This window comes from Crocodylus siamensis, chromosome 7 (assembly GCF_052110815.1).
Source record: "Crocodylus siamensis isolate JL-2025a chromosome 7, ASM5211081v1, whole genome shotgun sequence".
Lineage (NCBI taxonomy): Eukaryota > Metazoa > Chordata > Crocodylia > Crocodylidae > Crocodylus > Crocodylus siamensis.
The window spans coordinates 54,709,420-54,725,628 of NC_143401.1; the positions used below are offsets into that span (position 1 = coordinate 54,709,420).

The 16,209-nt window shown below is 44.6% G+C and overlaps 1 protein-coding gene across 1 annotated transcript in view; it reads left to right on the forward strand.

Moving 5' to 3' along the window:
• PSAP (prosaposin) overlaps positions 1–16,209 on the forward strand; it is a 42,411-nt gene that overhangs the window by 17,318 nt on the left and 8,884 nt on the right. Inside the window, exons 2-8 of the mRNA XM_090057295.1 lie at positions 738–871; positions 4,409–4,483; positions 5,261–5,386; positions 6,591–6,785; positions 10,121–10,264; positions 10,879–10,935; positions 15,275–15,388. Of these exons, the coding sequence (XP_089913421.1) occupies positions 738–871; positions 4,409–4,483; positions 5,261–5,386; positions 6,591–6,785; positions 10,121–10,264; positions 10,879–10,935; positions 15,275–15,388 (845 nt within the window). The remainder of the gene's footprint in view (positions 1–737; positions 872–4,408; positions 4,484–5,260; positions 5,387–6,590; positions 6,786–10,120; positions 10,265–10,878; positions 10,936–15,274; positions 15,389–16,209) is intronic.

Below are 16,209 nucleotides of genomic sequence, written 5' to 3' on the forward strand. Positions count from 1 at the left end.
ACGTAGGGGAGTTCTTAGCCCTTTATTTTGGCAGGTACACGGGGTGTATCTCCATACTTAACTACAATCTTTATCTGGCAATGCATAGTGGGTGCATGAGGGTGTACATGCACTCTCTGACACCCAGCATTCCCATGCTGGGGGAGGGGCAGGTGAAAGCGCTGGTACCCCCCTGACAGCACTGGCCAGGGAGTAGGGGCACCAGGAGAAATGATCCCTGTGGCTGATTGTGCCAACCCAGAAGTACTAATGGCAAGCCTGCATGGGTGTGATTGGCCATGGGGGGGACCTTCCCCCTTCCCCAGGTTGCTCACTGGCTGCTGGGGGTGGGGCAGGTGCTAGTTGCTTATGGTCTGCATCATTTCCTAAACTAAAATGTGAATATATAAGTGTGCTGAAATTGTGAAGCCAACTAAAATACTGGTAGTGTCATTAGATAGACATGCCCGGAGTGCTACATGAGATGCTTAATGCACAGAAGATTAAATCTGTGCATTAGCATGGCTTTTGCCAGCTGCATTAATTTGCAGTAGACTTGGTCTAAGGTGCATTTATCTGCGCTAATGTACAATAGTGCTGATTTACAGTGCATTAAGTTGGTATCTGTTATAATGGGTATTAAACTTGATGCACTGTAATTACGGTGCATTATTGAACATGTAGATATGCTCTCTGATTATTTTGAAATCATCCTTTCAGATGTACATTTTTTTTTTTTTCCCCCCCCCCTTTGGCAGCTGCGGCAAGCCCTCTCTTATGGCAGAAGGATTGTGTGAAAGGTCCTGAGGTATGGTGTCAGAATCTGCGGACTGCATCGCAGTGTGGAGCTCTGAAACACTGTCAGCAAACTGTGTGGAATAAGCCTACAGTGGTAAGTGTTGCCAAGGCTTTTCTTCTACAGTTAGATCAATATGTATTTCCATTTTTTGTTTCTAACTATCCATAAAGCTTCTGTTGGATTCAGTGATGAAAGTAGCTTTTGAATCTGTTCTATAGATACTAGTGAAGGGGTGGGCAAAATATGGCCTGTGGGCCAGATCCAGCCTGCCACGCCATTCTATCCATTGTATTCTGCAGTCCTGACCTGACCACACAGCCCAGAACTGTGCACTGCCAGTGGTGGGGCAGCAAGCAGTGGTAGTGGGCATGGCAGCAGGTGTGGGGAGGAGTGGCAGTGGGTGGGTGAGCAGGAGCACAGTGCCCTGGGAGCAGGGCCAGTGGCAGCAGGGGTCAGCTGGGAACTGCGTGGGCTGGGCTGGCTGTTTCTGTGTTCTGCAGTCCTGGCCATGAAGCCAGGAACTGTAGTATGCTGCTGGAGCGGCAGGCAGGCCGGGAGGAAAGCAGCAGAGGAAGGGCATTGCGGGGTGGGAGTGGCAGTGAGCAAGCTGGTGGGAGTGTGGGGCCTGTGCCAGTGCCTTGGGGCCAGGGCTGGCAGAAGCACAGAACCTGGTCTGGCAGGGGCTCTGTGGGGCCAGACTGGCTCTGCCCCTCTTCTTGCCAGCATCCTGGCCAACCTCAGTCCTGGGGCTCACTGGGACTGCACAATGACTGGGATCTCTGCCTGCTGCAGGCTGAGTGCCCTGAGGGCTTGCTGCTGCTGGCAGGGGCTGTGCACAGTGTGGGGGTCATGTTTGTAGGGGGAGTCCCACATGCACATCCCAGCCACCCTCCCCCACATACATGTATAACCAGCCACATCCCTCCTCCCCCCCGCCCCCCCCCCCCAAATATACAAAAGATAGGCTTTATTTTAAGGTATTATGCAAACACATTCATTTCAAAAAATTTTTGTCCTGATTTGTGTGTGATTATTTATTCTTACCCCCCTCGTTCCAAGATGGCAAACCCCTTTACCTAAGGGAGTACTTCCAGGGCCAAGGGGAGGAACTTCCAGTGGTAAAGGTCCCTGGGACAGAGCACTTGTCAAGGGGCTGTGGCCCTCAGGTCCAGCTGAAATAATTGCTCACCCCTGTACTAGTGCCATTCAGAATTATTGTAGGAAAGATTTAGTTATCCCAAGTGTGCCTTTTCAATGCTATATGCTATCCCATTCCTTTATCTAAAGGCAGGGGGCACTAAACTTTTTAAAACCTTTTTATTATACAAATGGTGAAAATGCAAAGGTATGTGGCCTTCCCAGGGGCTGAGCTTAAGACGCTTGTTGGTAATAAACAAAACAAAACAAAATCTTGTCACTGGCACATGAAACCCCATGCCTCATGAGATTATACACATAAGACCAGCTCTCTGTCTTCCATATTGCAGAGGACCCTCTTGCTGGCCTAGTGAGATGCAGATGGGTCTGTGTTTTGTTGCAAGGTGAAGTGTCCCAATTCAAATGGAAGTGTAAGAAATGGAGGCCTTAAGATCTGGCCCCTGCAAGCCAGTTTCTGCTGCTTTTCAGAGTTGCAATCTTAGCCTGGCCCAGCAAGAAATTGGCTGGTTACTTGTCCAAGAAAATAATTCAATTAGAATAGGTGCAGAAAGGGCCAACTAAGCTGCTTGCATATGATAGTCTCCTTAGGAGAAGAGAGAAACCAGAAATACTAAACTTGAGTCTATCAATATGATAGTTCTGCCCACAAGTACTTTTGGGGAAGGAGTCTGCTCCAGCCAGTCTCCATATGCTGCACATGAATAAACTCCAGAGCTGATTGCTATGGAGTTGATTGCTCCTGGGCATACACTCCAACAATGCATCCAGGACCAAAAAAAACTCTGAAGCAATGAGCTCTGGAGTTTATTCATGTGCACTGATTGCATGTGTAGACATGCCCTGTGTAAAGTAAGGGCAGGGTCAGAGCAGCATAGCCTCTTGGCTCCATCCCACAGTGATCTATGAAGACTTGCTTCTTTACTTCTAGGAGCAAATCAAGTAAACTTAACAACTGAATAGTCATTATCCCTGCACAAGTCTCATTGAGCCACATGATGGTTGCCAGTGTATTGAGATGAAAAATAGTGGCTTGTATGTAATTGTAGAAACTTGTGCAGCTTTTCTCACAAATAAATGCTCGATGATAATAGCCTTCATTTCTATAATGACATTATTTCACTTCTGAATTGCACACAAGGAAAATGTATGAGCTGGTCTATAGCTAGACATACTTTTAAGCGGGGTTTAAAAGGGAAGATGGGACTACCTTATTGGTAGGGACCAACCTAAATCACAGAGGCTGCCTCTGTTTTTTGTGGCTGTGGCGCAGTGTCCAGTACCAGTCCTCACAATATAGGCTCCCCCTACCTATCTGTCAATCTCTGGGGAGGGGTAGGACTTCTGGGGCTCTTGGCCAGAGGTGTGGAGCCCCCCCTCATCCTTTCCTGGCCCCACATACCTGATTTTAGTGCACAGGGCTACACTGTGCAGCCTGCCAGGCTTCCCACAGGTCCAGAAATCTGGCACTACGGAGTGGCAGTGTAACACTGCCACTGCCGAATTTTTGGACTCGTGGGGAGCCCTGCATGCCAGATGACATGGCTCTGAACTAGCTTCTTGGGAGTGTGCATCAACTCTTCTAGTCTGTAATAAGTTTGTCCTGTCCTATACTTGTATAAGCAGAGTTTAAAAGTTCTTTCATAATTTAGCCAGAACTAGACTGGCTCAAAATTACAGTAATTTTTGAGCTGTACTTCACTCTGCTTCTATACAAGTCTAAAACAGTTTCAGTATGAGCTGTTCAGATATAGTTTAATACTACTAGATTTGTTGCAACTATTCAGATCTCTAACATGTTACATATTTGTGTATAAATACAGCTGGGAAAGTGTTCTTTTATAAAACTAGTCATTCCTGTTTCCTCTGAAGCAATCTTCTTGCTTCTGGCTACAGGTGGAAGAGGGATATCAAGGTTGTCTCTAAGACCAGTGGAAACTTAATGTAACCTTCCCTTTTTCTTGTGCAAAGGTCTTTGTATGGCTTCTCCAGTCTTAAATAGCTTGGGCTGCAGCTTTTAATTTTCTTGATATCATCTCTACTGTTGTGCTGTGCAGGCATTAAAATCCAATCATTTTCCTTTATACTTTTTTAACTCTAAAATATTCAGACACTTGGAATACTTGCTGCTAGCTTTTTTGTTTAAAGTGGAAGGTGGAACAAGCTCAAGGGTGTCCAGTTCCAAGGTGGGCATATTTTTCAGTTGCAGGTGACTAAGCAGGCATCAGCTGGTATATCTTGCTGCTATAGTTCTGAACAAAAGAAAGCAAATAATAACACATCTGTTCTGTATTGGAGAATATAGAAACTAGAACTTGATACATTTGTAACAGCCTTGAACTTTCTTGTTTGATAAGGAGACTGACAGAATGTTTTAGTTGCCTTTAAAAGAATCAAGAGAACAATTTTTCCCTTGCACACTGCCCTTGCTAACAATTGGGTCCCGCTCAAGTAACTTTTCATTTCTTTCCTTAGAAAAGCATCCCATGTGACTTGTGTAAAGAAGTTGTAACAGTGGTTGGGAAGGTTTTGAAGGACAATAGCACAGAGGTAAGCTGCGTGTGTGTTGGTTTCATTCCTTTTGGTTTTTTGCCCAAGGACACTAGGTGGGGCTTCATAGTTGTGGAAGGGGACAGTGCAGTGATAGCTAAGCAAAGGTTAAGATATACTAAGCTAATGTTGGAAAAAATATATTGCAAAATATATTGTTTACTCCTGAAAATGCTATTTTTCCTCATCTAGGAATAGTTTTGTAAAGAATTGTATAGCCCCTGGTTATCTTGAACACTTTATAGTTAACATTAGGCCTATTAATTTGCCATGTTTTGAGCTAATAGAGTAACCCATCTTCATGGTAGGAAGATAATACACTTGAAGTGTATAGAACTAGTGTAATATTTAAAGGACCTCTCAATTTTTAGTCTTGTAATTTCTTTTCTTTTGGAAGCCAAGAGCTCTCACGTTGGTGCAAGCCCTGTCATGTGTGGCCAGTTAGGCCTTCCTGGTAACTTCTCTTCTATAGCCAGCTTTCCCCTCATCTGGTTATTGTCAGCTATCTTACTTGCCTTACTCAGGGCCCAAACACTTCAAGAAGTACTTTTATTTTTATTGCAGCAGTACGAATGACAGCACTGACTTTCTGTTCCAAGCAGATTTCAGTTTGGATGAAGAAAATGTAAAATCCCATTCCAGTTCTGTTGGCTGGTTGGACCCTTTTCTGAGTGCAAGGGTTTGCTCTGTATATAGTCTCCATAAAGAATAGAAAGCACTGATTTCTTTGCTTTTGCACACTTGAACAAGGCCTGTAATCTTCCTCTTCATTTATAGGATGAGATCCGCTCTTACCTGGCTAAGACATGTGAATTCCTTCCTGACCCAGACCTGGTTTCTGAGTGCAAGGAAGTTGTGGATGACTACCTCCCAGTTATCATGGACATTATCAAGGAAGAGTTAGTAAGTTGATTGCTAAAAGTGTTGAAGTCCTTAATTTAAAATTGATTTACTTGTTTCTATGGGTTTTGTCTCTTGGGGGAGAGGGGAGTAGTATGTGTGTTTGATTACGTTGGGGAAGTCTTACAGATGCCTCTTGTATAACTTTTTTAAAATGTTTTAATCATAGTAATAATCATGGTATTCCTGTGAATCCTTCTAATATGAAACTCTGATCCTGAACTGTTGTCCTTGCTCTCTTACCCTATTTTAGAGTAGTTTTCCAGCATAGAAATTGGGTTAAGAATGCCTTTCATGATCAAATTACTGTTAAGTTGTCAGTAGGGTATTGTTGAGTGTCTAGTGGAATGGGTTTATATTTCAGAAAGATGGAGACTAAGGATTATAAGAGAAATTAATAGCTCAAAATTAATTTCTTGTTGTGCATCTAATTCGTTTGCTCTCTTCCAAGGTGATTTGTTAGTTACCTCTTCACTTTTTGCCCTGGACTTCATGTAGAATTGAGAGTGCTACTGTTATAGGATCTTTTTCTAGTCGGACTTGCGGCAGATCACAATCTGACGATGTTATGTGGGTGGTCAGGCTTAACTTTATTAATGAAAAGTTAAACGAAACAAACTTAATCAGTGGTGTTATGTCTACCAGTGAGCACACACTCACCGACGTCTCACACGCCCTAGCGACGCGTGAGACTACTGTCGTGTTCTGGTGAGGTGGTGTTTCCGGGGTTGGTCGCTGGGAACGGGGGTCTGGCATCCTCACCTCCGGCTGGCCGGGCCGAAGGTCGCTCCGAGTTCGAACTGATCCGTGACTACATTCCGTCGGGCACACAAAGACCCTAAAGCTCGTAGTGCAATGTCGTTTATACCCTCAGTGACACAAGATGGTCTGATCGCATGTGGCACTTCTTCATTGGCCCGGAGCGGTGACTGTCACATTACTGACAGACGCTGGATTTTCCCTTGGGGAAACCCCATGTGGAAAATCCCGACTGCATGTTTCTTCTGCAATTGCAACCTTGGAGTCTCTAATTTATTTAGCCCCTGTTACATAGACACTATGCAAGCCTCCAGTTGGCATATGCAAACATGGCCACCTATTAAGCATACAAAAGGTTATAACACATAACAAGTACAAAATAATTACAACGGCTACCAAATTAGTTCATGTGGTGTATTTTTGTTTGTGTTTTTTCTTGTGTTCTCAGGACAAGCCTGAAGTGGTGTGTAGTGCCCTTTCATTGTGTCAATCTCTCCAGAAGCATCTTGCTGCAGTGAAACTTCAGAAACAGCTCCAGTCCAACAAGATGCCTGAACTGGACTTCTCTGAACTGGCATCTCCTTTTCTTGCTAATGTGCCTCTTCTTCTTTACCCTCAAGATGAACCCAAGAAGGAATCTCGGGTAGGGATGCACAGTACATCTTTATTTGCAGGAAATAGAAATATATTCTCTTCTGGGGCTGTAATACTAGTTCTTATATATTTATAAGACGGGATAATGATTGTGCTTGATAACAAGCGGCTTTAGAAGTCTGGGAAGAAAAAGGGCATTCAACTAAGTTTCACGTGCATTATAAAAGAATCAGTTCCGTTATGCCTCAGGAATATAGCACAGTTCATAGTTTTGTCTTCGTACTGGCATATATAGGCAGAGTCGGTAGTGCTGCCCATATTACTAATAATTAGAGGTGTACCAATACATCAGTCCCATATCATATTGGCACTAATAAAAGGAAAATTGAGATATTGGTAACTGGCTTTTTTGGCCGATGTGGACAATTAAATGCCATGTGCGCAGCCACAGTACAGCACACAGGCGGCCAGGAGTGCAGCCTGGTGGCAAGGAGAGCAGCATCTGGCTGGTAAGTCTGTGGGGGAAGGGTTTTTTTTGGGGGGGGGGGGCCAGACCAGGGCCCTCTTGGTGAGTGAGGGAGTGGGGCTGGGCCTGGGGCAGGGGAGACACTACACAGCTTTGGCAGAGCATCGGATGGAGCCACAAGCTGCTTGTCCAGGCTATGTGGGGGGTAGCAGCTATTGCATGCAGCCTGGGAGGTCGGGGGGGGGGGGTCTTGGGCAAGGCCAAGCTGCTACTGCGGGGGGGGGGCAGAGGCTCACCCCACGTGCAGATCCAGGGGGCATGCACCCCTGTGTCCTCCCAGGGGGCATGCAATGGCAGGAGCCTCCCCTTTTTCCTCACCCCGCATCCCCTAGATGAGCCATGGCTCCATCCCATGCCTTACTCTGCCCTAGCTGTGCCGTGCCTAACCTAGCCCTAGTGCCAGCCTCACTCCTTTCACCATGGGGGGGCCTCAGTCTCACCCCCCCTTGTCCCTTCCCCCACAACAGACTTACCAGCTGGATGCTGTACCTCCTACTATAATTATGGCAACAATGAGGTGCCAGCTATGCGTGAGGCTCCTGTCATCCTAGGAACAGGACAAGTTTATGACAAGTTCATTTTTATGTGGACGAAACCAGTAGGGATAATCTAAAGAAGAATGAATAATATGACAGCAAAACTAGTTAATCCACCAAAAAGTTGGAATTTGGAATGGGTAAATGGGAAGGGAAGGAAAAAGGAACTAGGCAGGAGAGTAGGGTAAAAAGGGCATATCTGGGGTAGAGCAGAGGTGACAAAAGTTGAAAGAGGGGGTGGGGCATGAAAGCATAAGAGCCAATGAACTGAGAAGAAGGCCAGTTAATGTAGTAGAATGGGGTGGGCAACATTTTTTGGCCAGAGTACTGAAAAAAACCACAAATGCCTACCTTGGAAGGTGCTGGAATGTCAGCATGCCAGAAAAACAATGAGGGCAGAGGGTACATGACAGGATGTCCTACTGCCCCTTGCCCCCCAGTCTGGGCTTTGCGGCTGTCAGCAGCTACCCCAGCTTTCTGTAGTTGCTTCCAGTAGGGCTTGCAGTGTCCCAGCTGCCTGCTGGGAACAGCCCAGGCTCCTGGCTGACAGCAGCTACCCAGAGCCAGGGCCAGTTGCAGACAGCTGTGCCGAACCCCAGCACCAGCTCTGTACTGGTGTGTGTACCTCAGAGCGGGCAGTGGGGGAGGGGTGTGAGGCAGTGCAACCCCAGTCTCTCCCCCACTCCCAGTACAGAGCTGGTGACTGGGCTCCACAGCTCCAGCACCAGCTCCATGCTGGCAGAGACTGCGCGCACACTTCAGGGCAGGCGGCACTACCCTGCTGTCTGCTCTGAGGTACGCGTGTGAAATCTGAAGATCAGGGCTTCCACTGAGGGAGGAGTGGGGCTGGGGCAAGCGCTGCCTAGCAAGGGTGGACATGGGACAGAGCTGTGGCTTGTCTGGGGGGTGCTGGGAAGGGAGGGACCAGCTCCAGCTTCTGTGCACTGCTCATCTGGGAGCTGCTTATTCAGCAGTTTGTCCTGCACTCACCCGCTCATCTGGCAGATCCTGCTGCTTGGCCAGGGGTGGGGCTTGCATGCCTCCCAGATTATGACAGGGTGGGCTAGACCTCAGGCTGTGCCAAGTTCTTTCCAGTGGGGTACAGCTGGCCTTGGGGCATTGGGAGTGGGGGGCTACAGTGAATCTTGGGGTAGCTTCAACCCACCCTGAGCCCAGCCCTGCCCTGCTCCACCAGGAAGAGCTTGGCACAGCCCCAGCTCCAGCCTACCTTGTGCAGATCCCAGGGGCATATGGCCCCCTCCCATGCCATGTCCCCTTTGGATGAGTGGTGGGAGCCACTCCCCCTCCCCCTGCACCTCACAAAAGAGCTGTGGCTCTGTCCTGTGCCCACCCCATCCTGGCTGAGCAGCACTCTCTCCTCCCCCCCCCCCACTCCAGCTCCACGCCCCACACTTTTTTCCTTCCCTTCCACCCCACCAGACTTACCAGCTGCACACAGCTCTCCAAGCTGCCCGGCTATGCTTCTTGCTGCCTATGTGCTATACTGCAGCTGCACACATGCATGGGCCACTTATCAGCCAATTATCAGGCTGATTTTTTCAATGCAGACAACTTTTTTTTGTATCTGTGCCAATCTGATATTGGGCCATCTTTTGGTTTTTTATTTTTTTGTATTGGTGCATCTGTTGGCACAACTCTCTAACCATAGTTGGTTCTAAACTGTAGCTGGAGTATGTGGCTATAGTGCAGATGTACCCTTAGTTTCTTAGCAACTAAATTTTGTGAATATTGTCTATTCCGGGCATGCTGCAGCCTGGGACTGGAGGAGTTGGTATGATTTGCTTTGCACCCATCTCTTCTGATTGTCAGAGAACCTTTCCACAGCTCTGACTGCCCTTCCTTCTGATATCCTTAGGGGAGAAAGTGGCTTGGCACCCATGTAAAGGAAATAAGGACCTAATGAGAAGGAATAGGATGTGTAGCAAAGCAGAGGGGAGGAGCTGAAGATGGTGAGAGGACAAGTTACTGGAGGCAGTGGGGGGAGGGGAGGGTGCAGATGAGTTGTGGCCACTAGAGCGAGTGCTCCCCTCCAGACTGCTAAATGAAGTCCAAGATTGCTAATCCTCAATATTTTAACAACTGTCATCAGGCTTTAGACTGTAAGCCAGAGTGTCATTCCTCTCTTATAAGGTCCTCAGAAAGCTTATTACAGTTGTCAGTAATTCAATAAGTCAGACTATACTGGAGTTTGTTTTCTTTAAGCGCTTGGTTTAAGTGTATTAACTTATTTTATTAGTAGTAGCTGAAGCTGGCAGAACACTAGCTTGCTATGCAACATGTATTTGTCTCTCTCTTTTATAGGGGAATGGGAATGTATGTGAAGACTGTGTTCAGCTGGTCACTGATGTTCAGGAAGCTGTGAGATCCAACTCTTCTTTTGTGAATTCCTTGATTGCTCATGTCAAAGAAGAATGTGAACGTTTGGGACCTGGCATGAGTGAACTGGTAACAAAATAACTTTGTTTAAATGAACTGTCCATAAAGGAGGCATGAAATGGATTTAGTGGTTGTCAATTTTTAATTGTATTTATTGGTAGAAATAAGGGAGATTGATGTTAAGTGTGGCTTACTTTTTACTGGTTTACTCTTTACTGGCCCAGTACTTGCAAATCATACACATTCTAATCCAAATAAAGCTTTGTCCTTCCCTCCTAGAATTTAAGCTATCTCTTTCAAGCATCTAAATCATTGTGCAAAGCTCATCTTCAGATAAAATCATCATTACCCTTAAGATAAATGCTGTCAGGTGAGATATTGCTGTGTTGTGGGGGTGGTAACTTTTTTCCTATGGAATATTAGGAGGAAGGGAACCAATGATGATCCCCAAATTGGGGAAACTCCTTAAGGTACAGTGAATGATCTAAAATGCCACAATGTACTAAAAAGCAAGCTTGAAAGGTAACAGCATCCCAGAATATTAAATGTGTGTAAGGAGCCAGATTAGAAAATTCAAAATGGTGCATACAACTAAACTATTTGATCTCTATATAACAGTATTGTTACATGCATGGCTAAAATTTGTTTTCTTGTATTTTACTGAACTTTTTTTTCTTATGCAGTGCAAGAACTACATCTCTGAGTATTCAGACTTGGTTATCCAAATGATGATGCACATGGTAAGTAAGATCAGGAGGATGTTAATTTCCCCATCTTAATTTCTAGACTAGAGTCTACTAGGACTCCTCCATATTCTTTCTGAATATTAATACTTTAAATGCTTTCCACAATTAGTTGCTAATAGAACTACACACAGCAAAAGCTGACACCCAAGACTATGGTTTTGTCTCTTTATTAAAGTAGAGTTGACATTTGGGGCCTAAACCTAATTACCACATTATGTATAATCTGTTCTGCAGTAACTGCCCAGTGCATGCTCATAATCTGTGGCAAATAGAAGCTAGCTCATTGTAGCATAGCCAGGCTTCATTTGTATGCTAAACTGCAACAAATTAGCTTCTGTTTAGCATAGATTAAGCATACCCACATGAGTAATTGCTGTGAAAGCAGCTGCATCATAGTAAATTCAAACCCCCTTACCCCAGTAACTTGTTCATGCGCCTGTGACCTTAGCCAAGTAACTCTATACTTAGACCTAAAATCTGACTCAGTTTCTCATTGGCTTCTGTCACAGCCAGTCTAAAGATCCTTTTGTGTTCTTTCAGAGCTAGCAGTGCATGAAATAAATAGTTTTAAAATATTCTTCTGTGTATGCTCACTCCTGACTAATGCCCCTCTATGCCAAAAATACTTTTCAGATGTACCAGTTATAAAGTCAGCCTATAAGAAAGATGAACATTAAACTGGTAAATGAAGTTGATGTGGCGCATCCACCTAAAATGAGCGTTTTCTGTTGCATTAGAACTTCAGAGGTCTATAGCATCTTGGGGTTTGAACAGGAGCAGCAGACCAGGGTGATTTGATATGTACCCCCCTCCTACCTCAAAGGGCTCCTCATAGGTCCAGAAATTTAGGAGCACTGTAGGATTAACTGCTGCAGCTCCCAGAACTGCCACTCGTCATGTCTCCAAATTTATGGACTTGTGGGGAGTCCTTCAGGCTGGACCCAGAGCACAAACCTAAGAACTTGGCAGTTGCGGCTGTTGTATCTCCAGGACCCACAGCAGTTAATCTTGTCATCCCCAAATTCCAGCCCTGGGAGCCTTGTTAAATGGCCCTGCATATGGGATCCATCCTGCAGACTAGCTCCATGCCATTCTTCCAGCCTGGGGAGCAAGTTGGATACCACTGCAGTAAAACATAAACGTTGTACTTGCACGGGTGTTGCCTGCAAAGATGATGTAAAAATAGCAACTTTTACATTGAGGGGAGGATTTGAGTATATTGTGCTGATGTTTGAGCAGTACCTCAACCTAAATGAGGTTGTGTCCAGAGAAACTGTCATTAGCAGACCTATTAAATAGAACCCATGACTGATGCGAACACAGAGTCAAAGATTCCTTTAGCTTGCTTGACTTTGCATTCAGCATGCTTCAGACATTTGAAACTGGCTTGCTTTGGGCCTGTCTTAGGAGATTTAGTTGTGGATTTGGCATAAGTGGCAAAAGAAAATACAATTTGGGGGGGTGGCTGACTGCCCTTCCCTCCCACAGGGCCATTGCAGTGCTGTTGCATGCTGAGATGCTGGCCTGGCTGTATGCCGCTACCAGATGAACAGTTACCCTTGTGCTGATTTTAAAGATCAAGAATTAGATTCTTTTGAATAGAAACAAATTTGTTGGCATCGCAATCAAGACTATTTTATGGCAAGAGTATACATGGTTCAACTGCTTAACTTTCTTTTTTTTCCCTTAACTGTTGTCTTTCACTTTTCTTGTCTTTCTTCCTGTCTATCTGCAATCTCCTTTATCAACAGCAGGATCAGGTAGGTGAGAGATTTACCTGTGGTGGTGCCTTGCTTTTCACCCAAGGGCTGTAGTTTATTACTTGCTAACTAGTTGTGTACGTGGTGTGGCTGTTACTCGGTGTTGACAGATACAAGGGGCATTTTGGGGGTGAAAAAGGAAGGGCAAGAAGTCTACAAGGTTCCTGCTCCCCATATGATTTGTCCATTTAAGATTTGAGCCTAATGATGGACCAGAAAGATCTGCCAAGATAAAAGTGAGGGTGTAGGAAAATCATGCTACTTGTTTTTACCAGCCTCTGGAAAGACTTGAGTAAAGCTAGCAATGTGACCGATTTTGTTTCTTCTCTAGGGTAAGCCATGAGACCAGGATAATAGTGCAGATGACTGCAGTATGTGAATTTGGAAGAAAATGCAGGAGACTGAGGTTCCTGCTGTCCTGTTCCACTTAGTTTCCCAATTTGTACTGTCCTGGAAACCTTGTGTCTGTCATGCCTTGATGAAACAACATGTTGCATGTACATGGTACTGCTGTAGTATTAATAGCTTGAAATGCTGATTTATGGTGCATGAGCCAGAGAACCTGACAGTAGGCATTGCCTAGCTAGCCTGCACCTGTGGTCTGAAGCAATGAAATATCTCTAAAGCACTTCTTCTGCCTCTGCATGGGAGTCTTGTGGAACAATGCATAACTTTATCTTGCATTGAATCAGTGAATGTCTCTCTCCATTTTCTTTTTTTTAAATCTTGGTGTCAGGTTGGAGACAACCAGCCAATCTTGTTTTGTGATGGGGCTGAAGAGAGATGCTATTAAAACCTCTAGTTGTATCTTGGGCTACACTAAATGCTAATCTCATTGTGTTGATGTAATCTGTCTCGCATAGAACAGATATTGCTCGTCTTGCATGTCTGGCACCAGCTCTTATTTAGTAGTGCTTTTGTTTCAAAGGACTCCTATCTTCTACTTATAGAGATGTCTGGTTAAATTTGATACAGTAGATCTCCATCTCAACCTACCTCTTTTTTAATAGGGGGAAATGTTTTAGTTGTGTCTCCTATACAATGTGTATTTTATGGCCATCCAACGTGTACACATACTCATTGAAATAGGTGTTTAGTAACAGGACCTGGGTTCTAATAAATTCTGGATAGCTGTGCCTGTTCCTTCCCTAATCCCACACAGAATGGGGCAGACTTCAGTAAATCTATTTCTGGGCAAGGGAAGGATGTGAGTTTCTTGGTTCAGAGAATGAATTGGGTTTTAGTCGCATGATGAAATAGATTGACGTTCTTAAGGCCACCTCCATCCTTCATATTCTCTCTCCTGATCATTCTCCAGATATTTTTTTTTTCCTGGATTCCAGGTATGAGTATTCTACACAAAGCATAAAGTCTTCATAAAGAGCTGGATAGGGAAGAATCCAGTCCTCTCCTCAAATAAGCACATCAGTTATGGTAGGGAGCTAGAGTATACTGCCTACAGCAAGTAGGCAGCTACAAGAACAAATATTTCGTACTTGCTGCCTTGTCATGATTGTCTTTTGTCTTTGAGCACAAAAATCTTAACTATTCAGCTCTTTGGTTACTGACATGAAATCAAATTGTTAAGCAGACACATGAAGTTTAGTCTATTTAAGTTGCACATGAACAGTCAGCACAAAGTAAACAAATAGAAAAAGTTCATGTTGCCTCCACTTCTTGCAGTAGCTCAAATTGGTTTGAATCAAATTGATTTTTAAGCTATCAGTCTTCCTCTTGGCTGGAAGACTCTGCTCTGTGCTGGGGCAAGATTTAGACATGGTGCTGTTAATCTATTCTCTTTTTGTGATTTTTGCCTGGTTAGAAAAGAATCTTAGCAGAATAACTTATCACAGTGAGGGGAGCCATATAAGAATCATGCAGAACCATATTTGCCAAAGTTCAAATGCTTTTATTTGTGTCTTGCCACTTCCTCATTTATGCTTCATCTGCAGAATGTCAGAACTAAAAGCCTGTGAAATAGCTGACTGACTGGCTTCTGAGTAGTCTGTTTCTTATAATAATTTATACATAAAATGGTATCAAATTTGGATGACCAGAAATTTTTTTTTTTTGTAGAAGGATCTGATTCCTGGATTAGAAAGCAGTTTTGATCTTCTTAGCATTTATTTATGTTTCGTAGACTTTGAAGTACAGATGACTTTTGTGTTCCTTATCCAAACCTTTTTGAAAGGTTTAAAGGGGAAGTAGTTGATCTGCTGTGGTCAGAAGGGGCCGCATAGGAAAAACATGCATCTTTCTGAGGGGTAGTCCTTTGCAATGATTATATACATAAAGCCTAAACACTTGCTTCTAAGCTTATACTAGCTTCTAATTTTTTAAATAACCTCTTACCATATCTTGCATCTGATCAGAGGATTGTCCTGTCTATTAGTAATAGCTAGTACTTTAGTTTTGCTTCTACAACACCTTGAATAGAAGACCAGTCTTGCACTTCTGTTTTTTACAGCAGCCTTTTCAAGTCTTGTTTATACTTTCTGTTCCCTGTCTATGGAAGAGGGATAAGTAGAATCTGCCAGGTCCTGTCTTTAACTGAACTGTGCATCTCTTCCCAGCAACCAAAAGATATCTGTGCAATGGTTGGATTCTGTCTTTCTCTGAAGTCTCTACCCCTCCAGACTCTGGTACCAGCTAAGGTGATTCATGAAGCCAAGATGGAAACTCTAGAGGTAAGATGAAGCGGCTTCATCAGTCTGGCTGTTTCAAAAGAGCAGCATCTGACTTGCATTATCATGGGACTGGATGAGGCAGTAAAGCCTTGCAGATGATAAATGCAGGCTGGAGAATCACTGAATAGTTCTTGTCAATTCCCCCTTATTTTTCCCCCCCCACCCCCCAAGGTACCATTTGAATCAGGTGTAAATTGTAGCACAATATAAAAACATGGCTGGGACATCCCAGCTATGGGCACTGCACTTCTACCAAGGACGTGGGAAAGTTTGAGAGTCCAGAGAAGAGCCACCTGTATGATCAGAAACTTGTGTGGCAAGCCATACAAGGAAAGGCTGAGGGACCTGGGACTCTTAGGCTGAAGAGAAGGCTGAGAGGAGACCTGGTAGAAGCTTACTACTACACTAAAAGAGTACGTCAAGGGCTTGGCAAACAACTGTTCACCAGATCACCCTTGAGGAAAACCAGGAGTAATGGCCACAAACTCCTGGAAGACCATTTGAGGCTCAACATTAGGGAAAACTTCTTCATGGTCATGGTGTCCAGTCTGTAGAATAAGCTCCCTCCAGAAGTGGTGCAATCACCTACCCTAGAAATCTTCAACAGGAGAGTAAATGGCCACCTTGCTGGGGTCACCTGACCCCCAGTTGTCTTTCTCACTTAGTGCAGCAGGCTGGACCCAGTGATCTTCCGAGGTCCCTTCCAGCCTTACAATCTATGAATCCCTTTTAAAGTCCTTTATTTTATTTTTGACCAAGACTTCCTCAGCCATTATCAGAGGCACTTGTTTTCACTGAGACCTGAAATCCTTAAGAGAAAT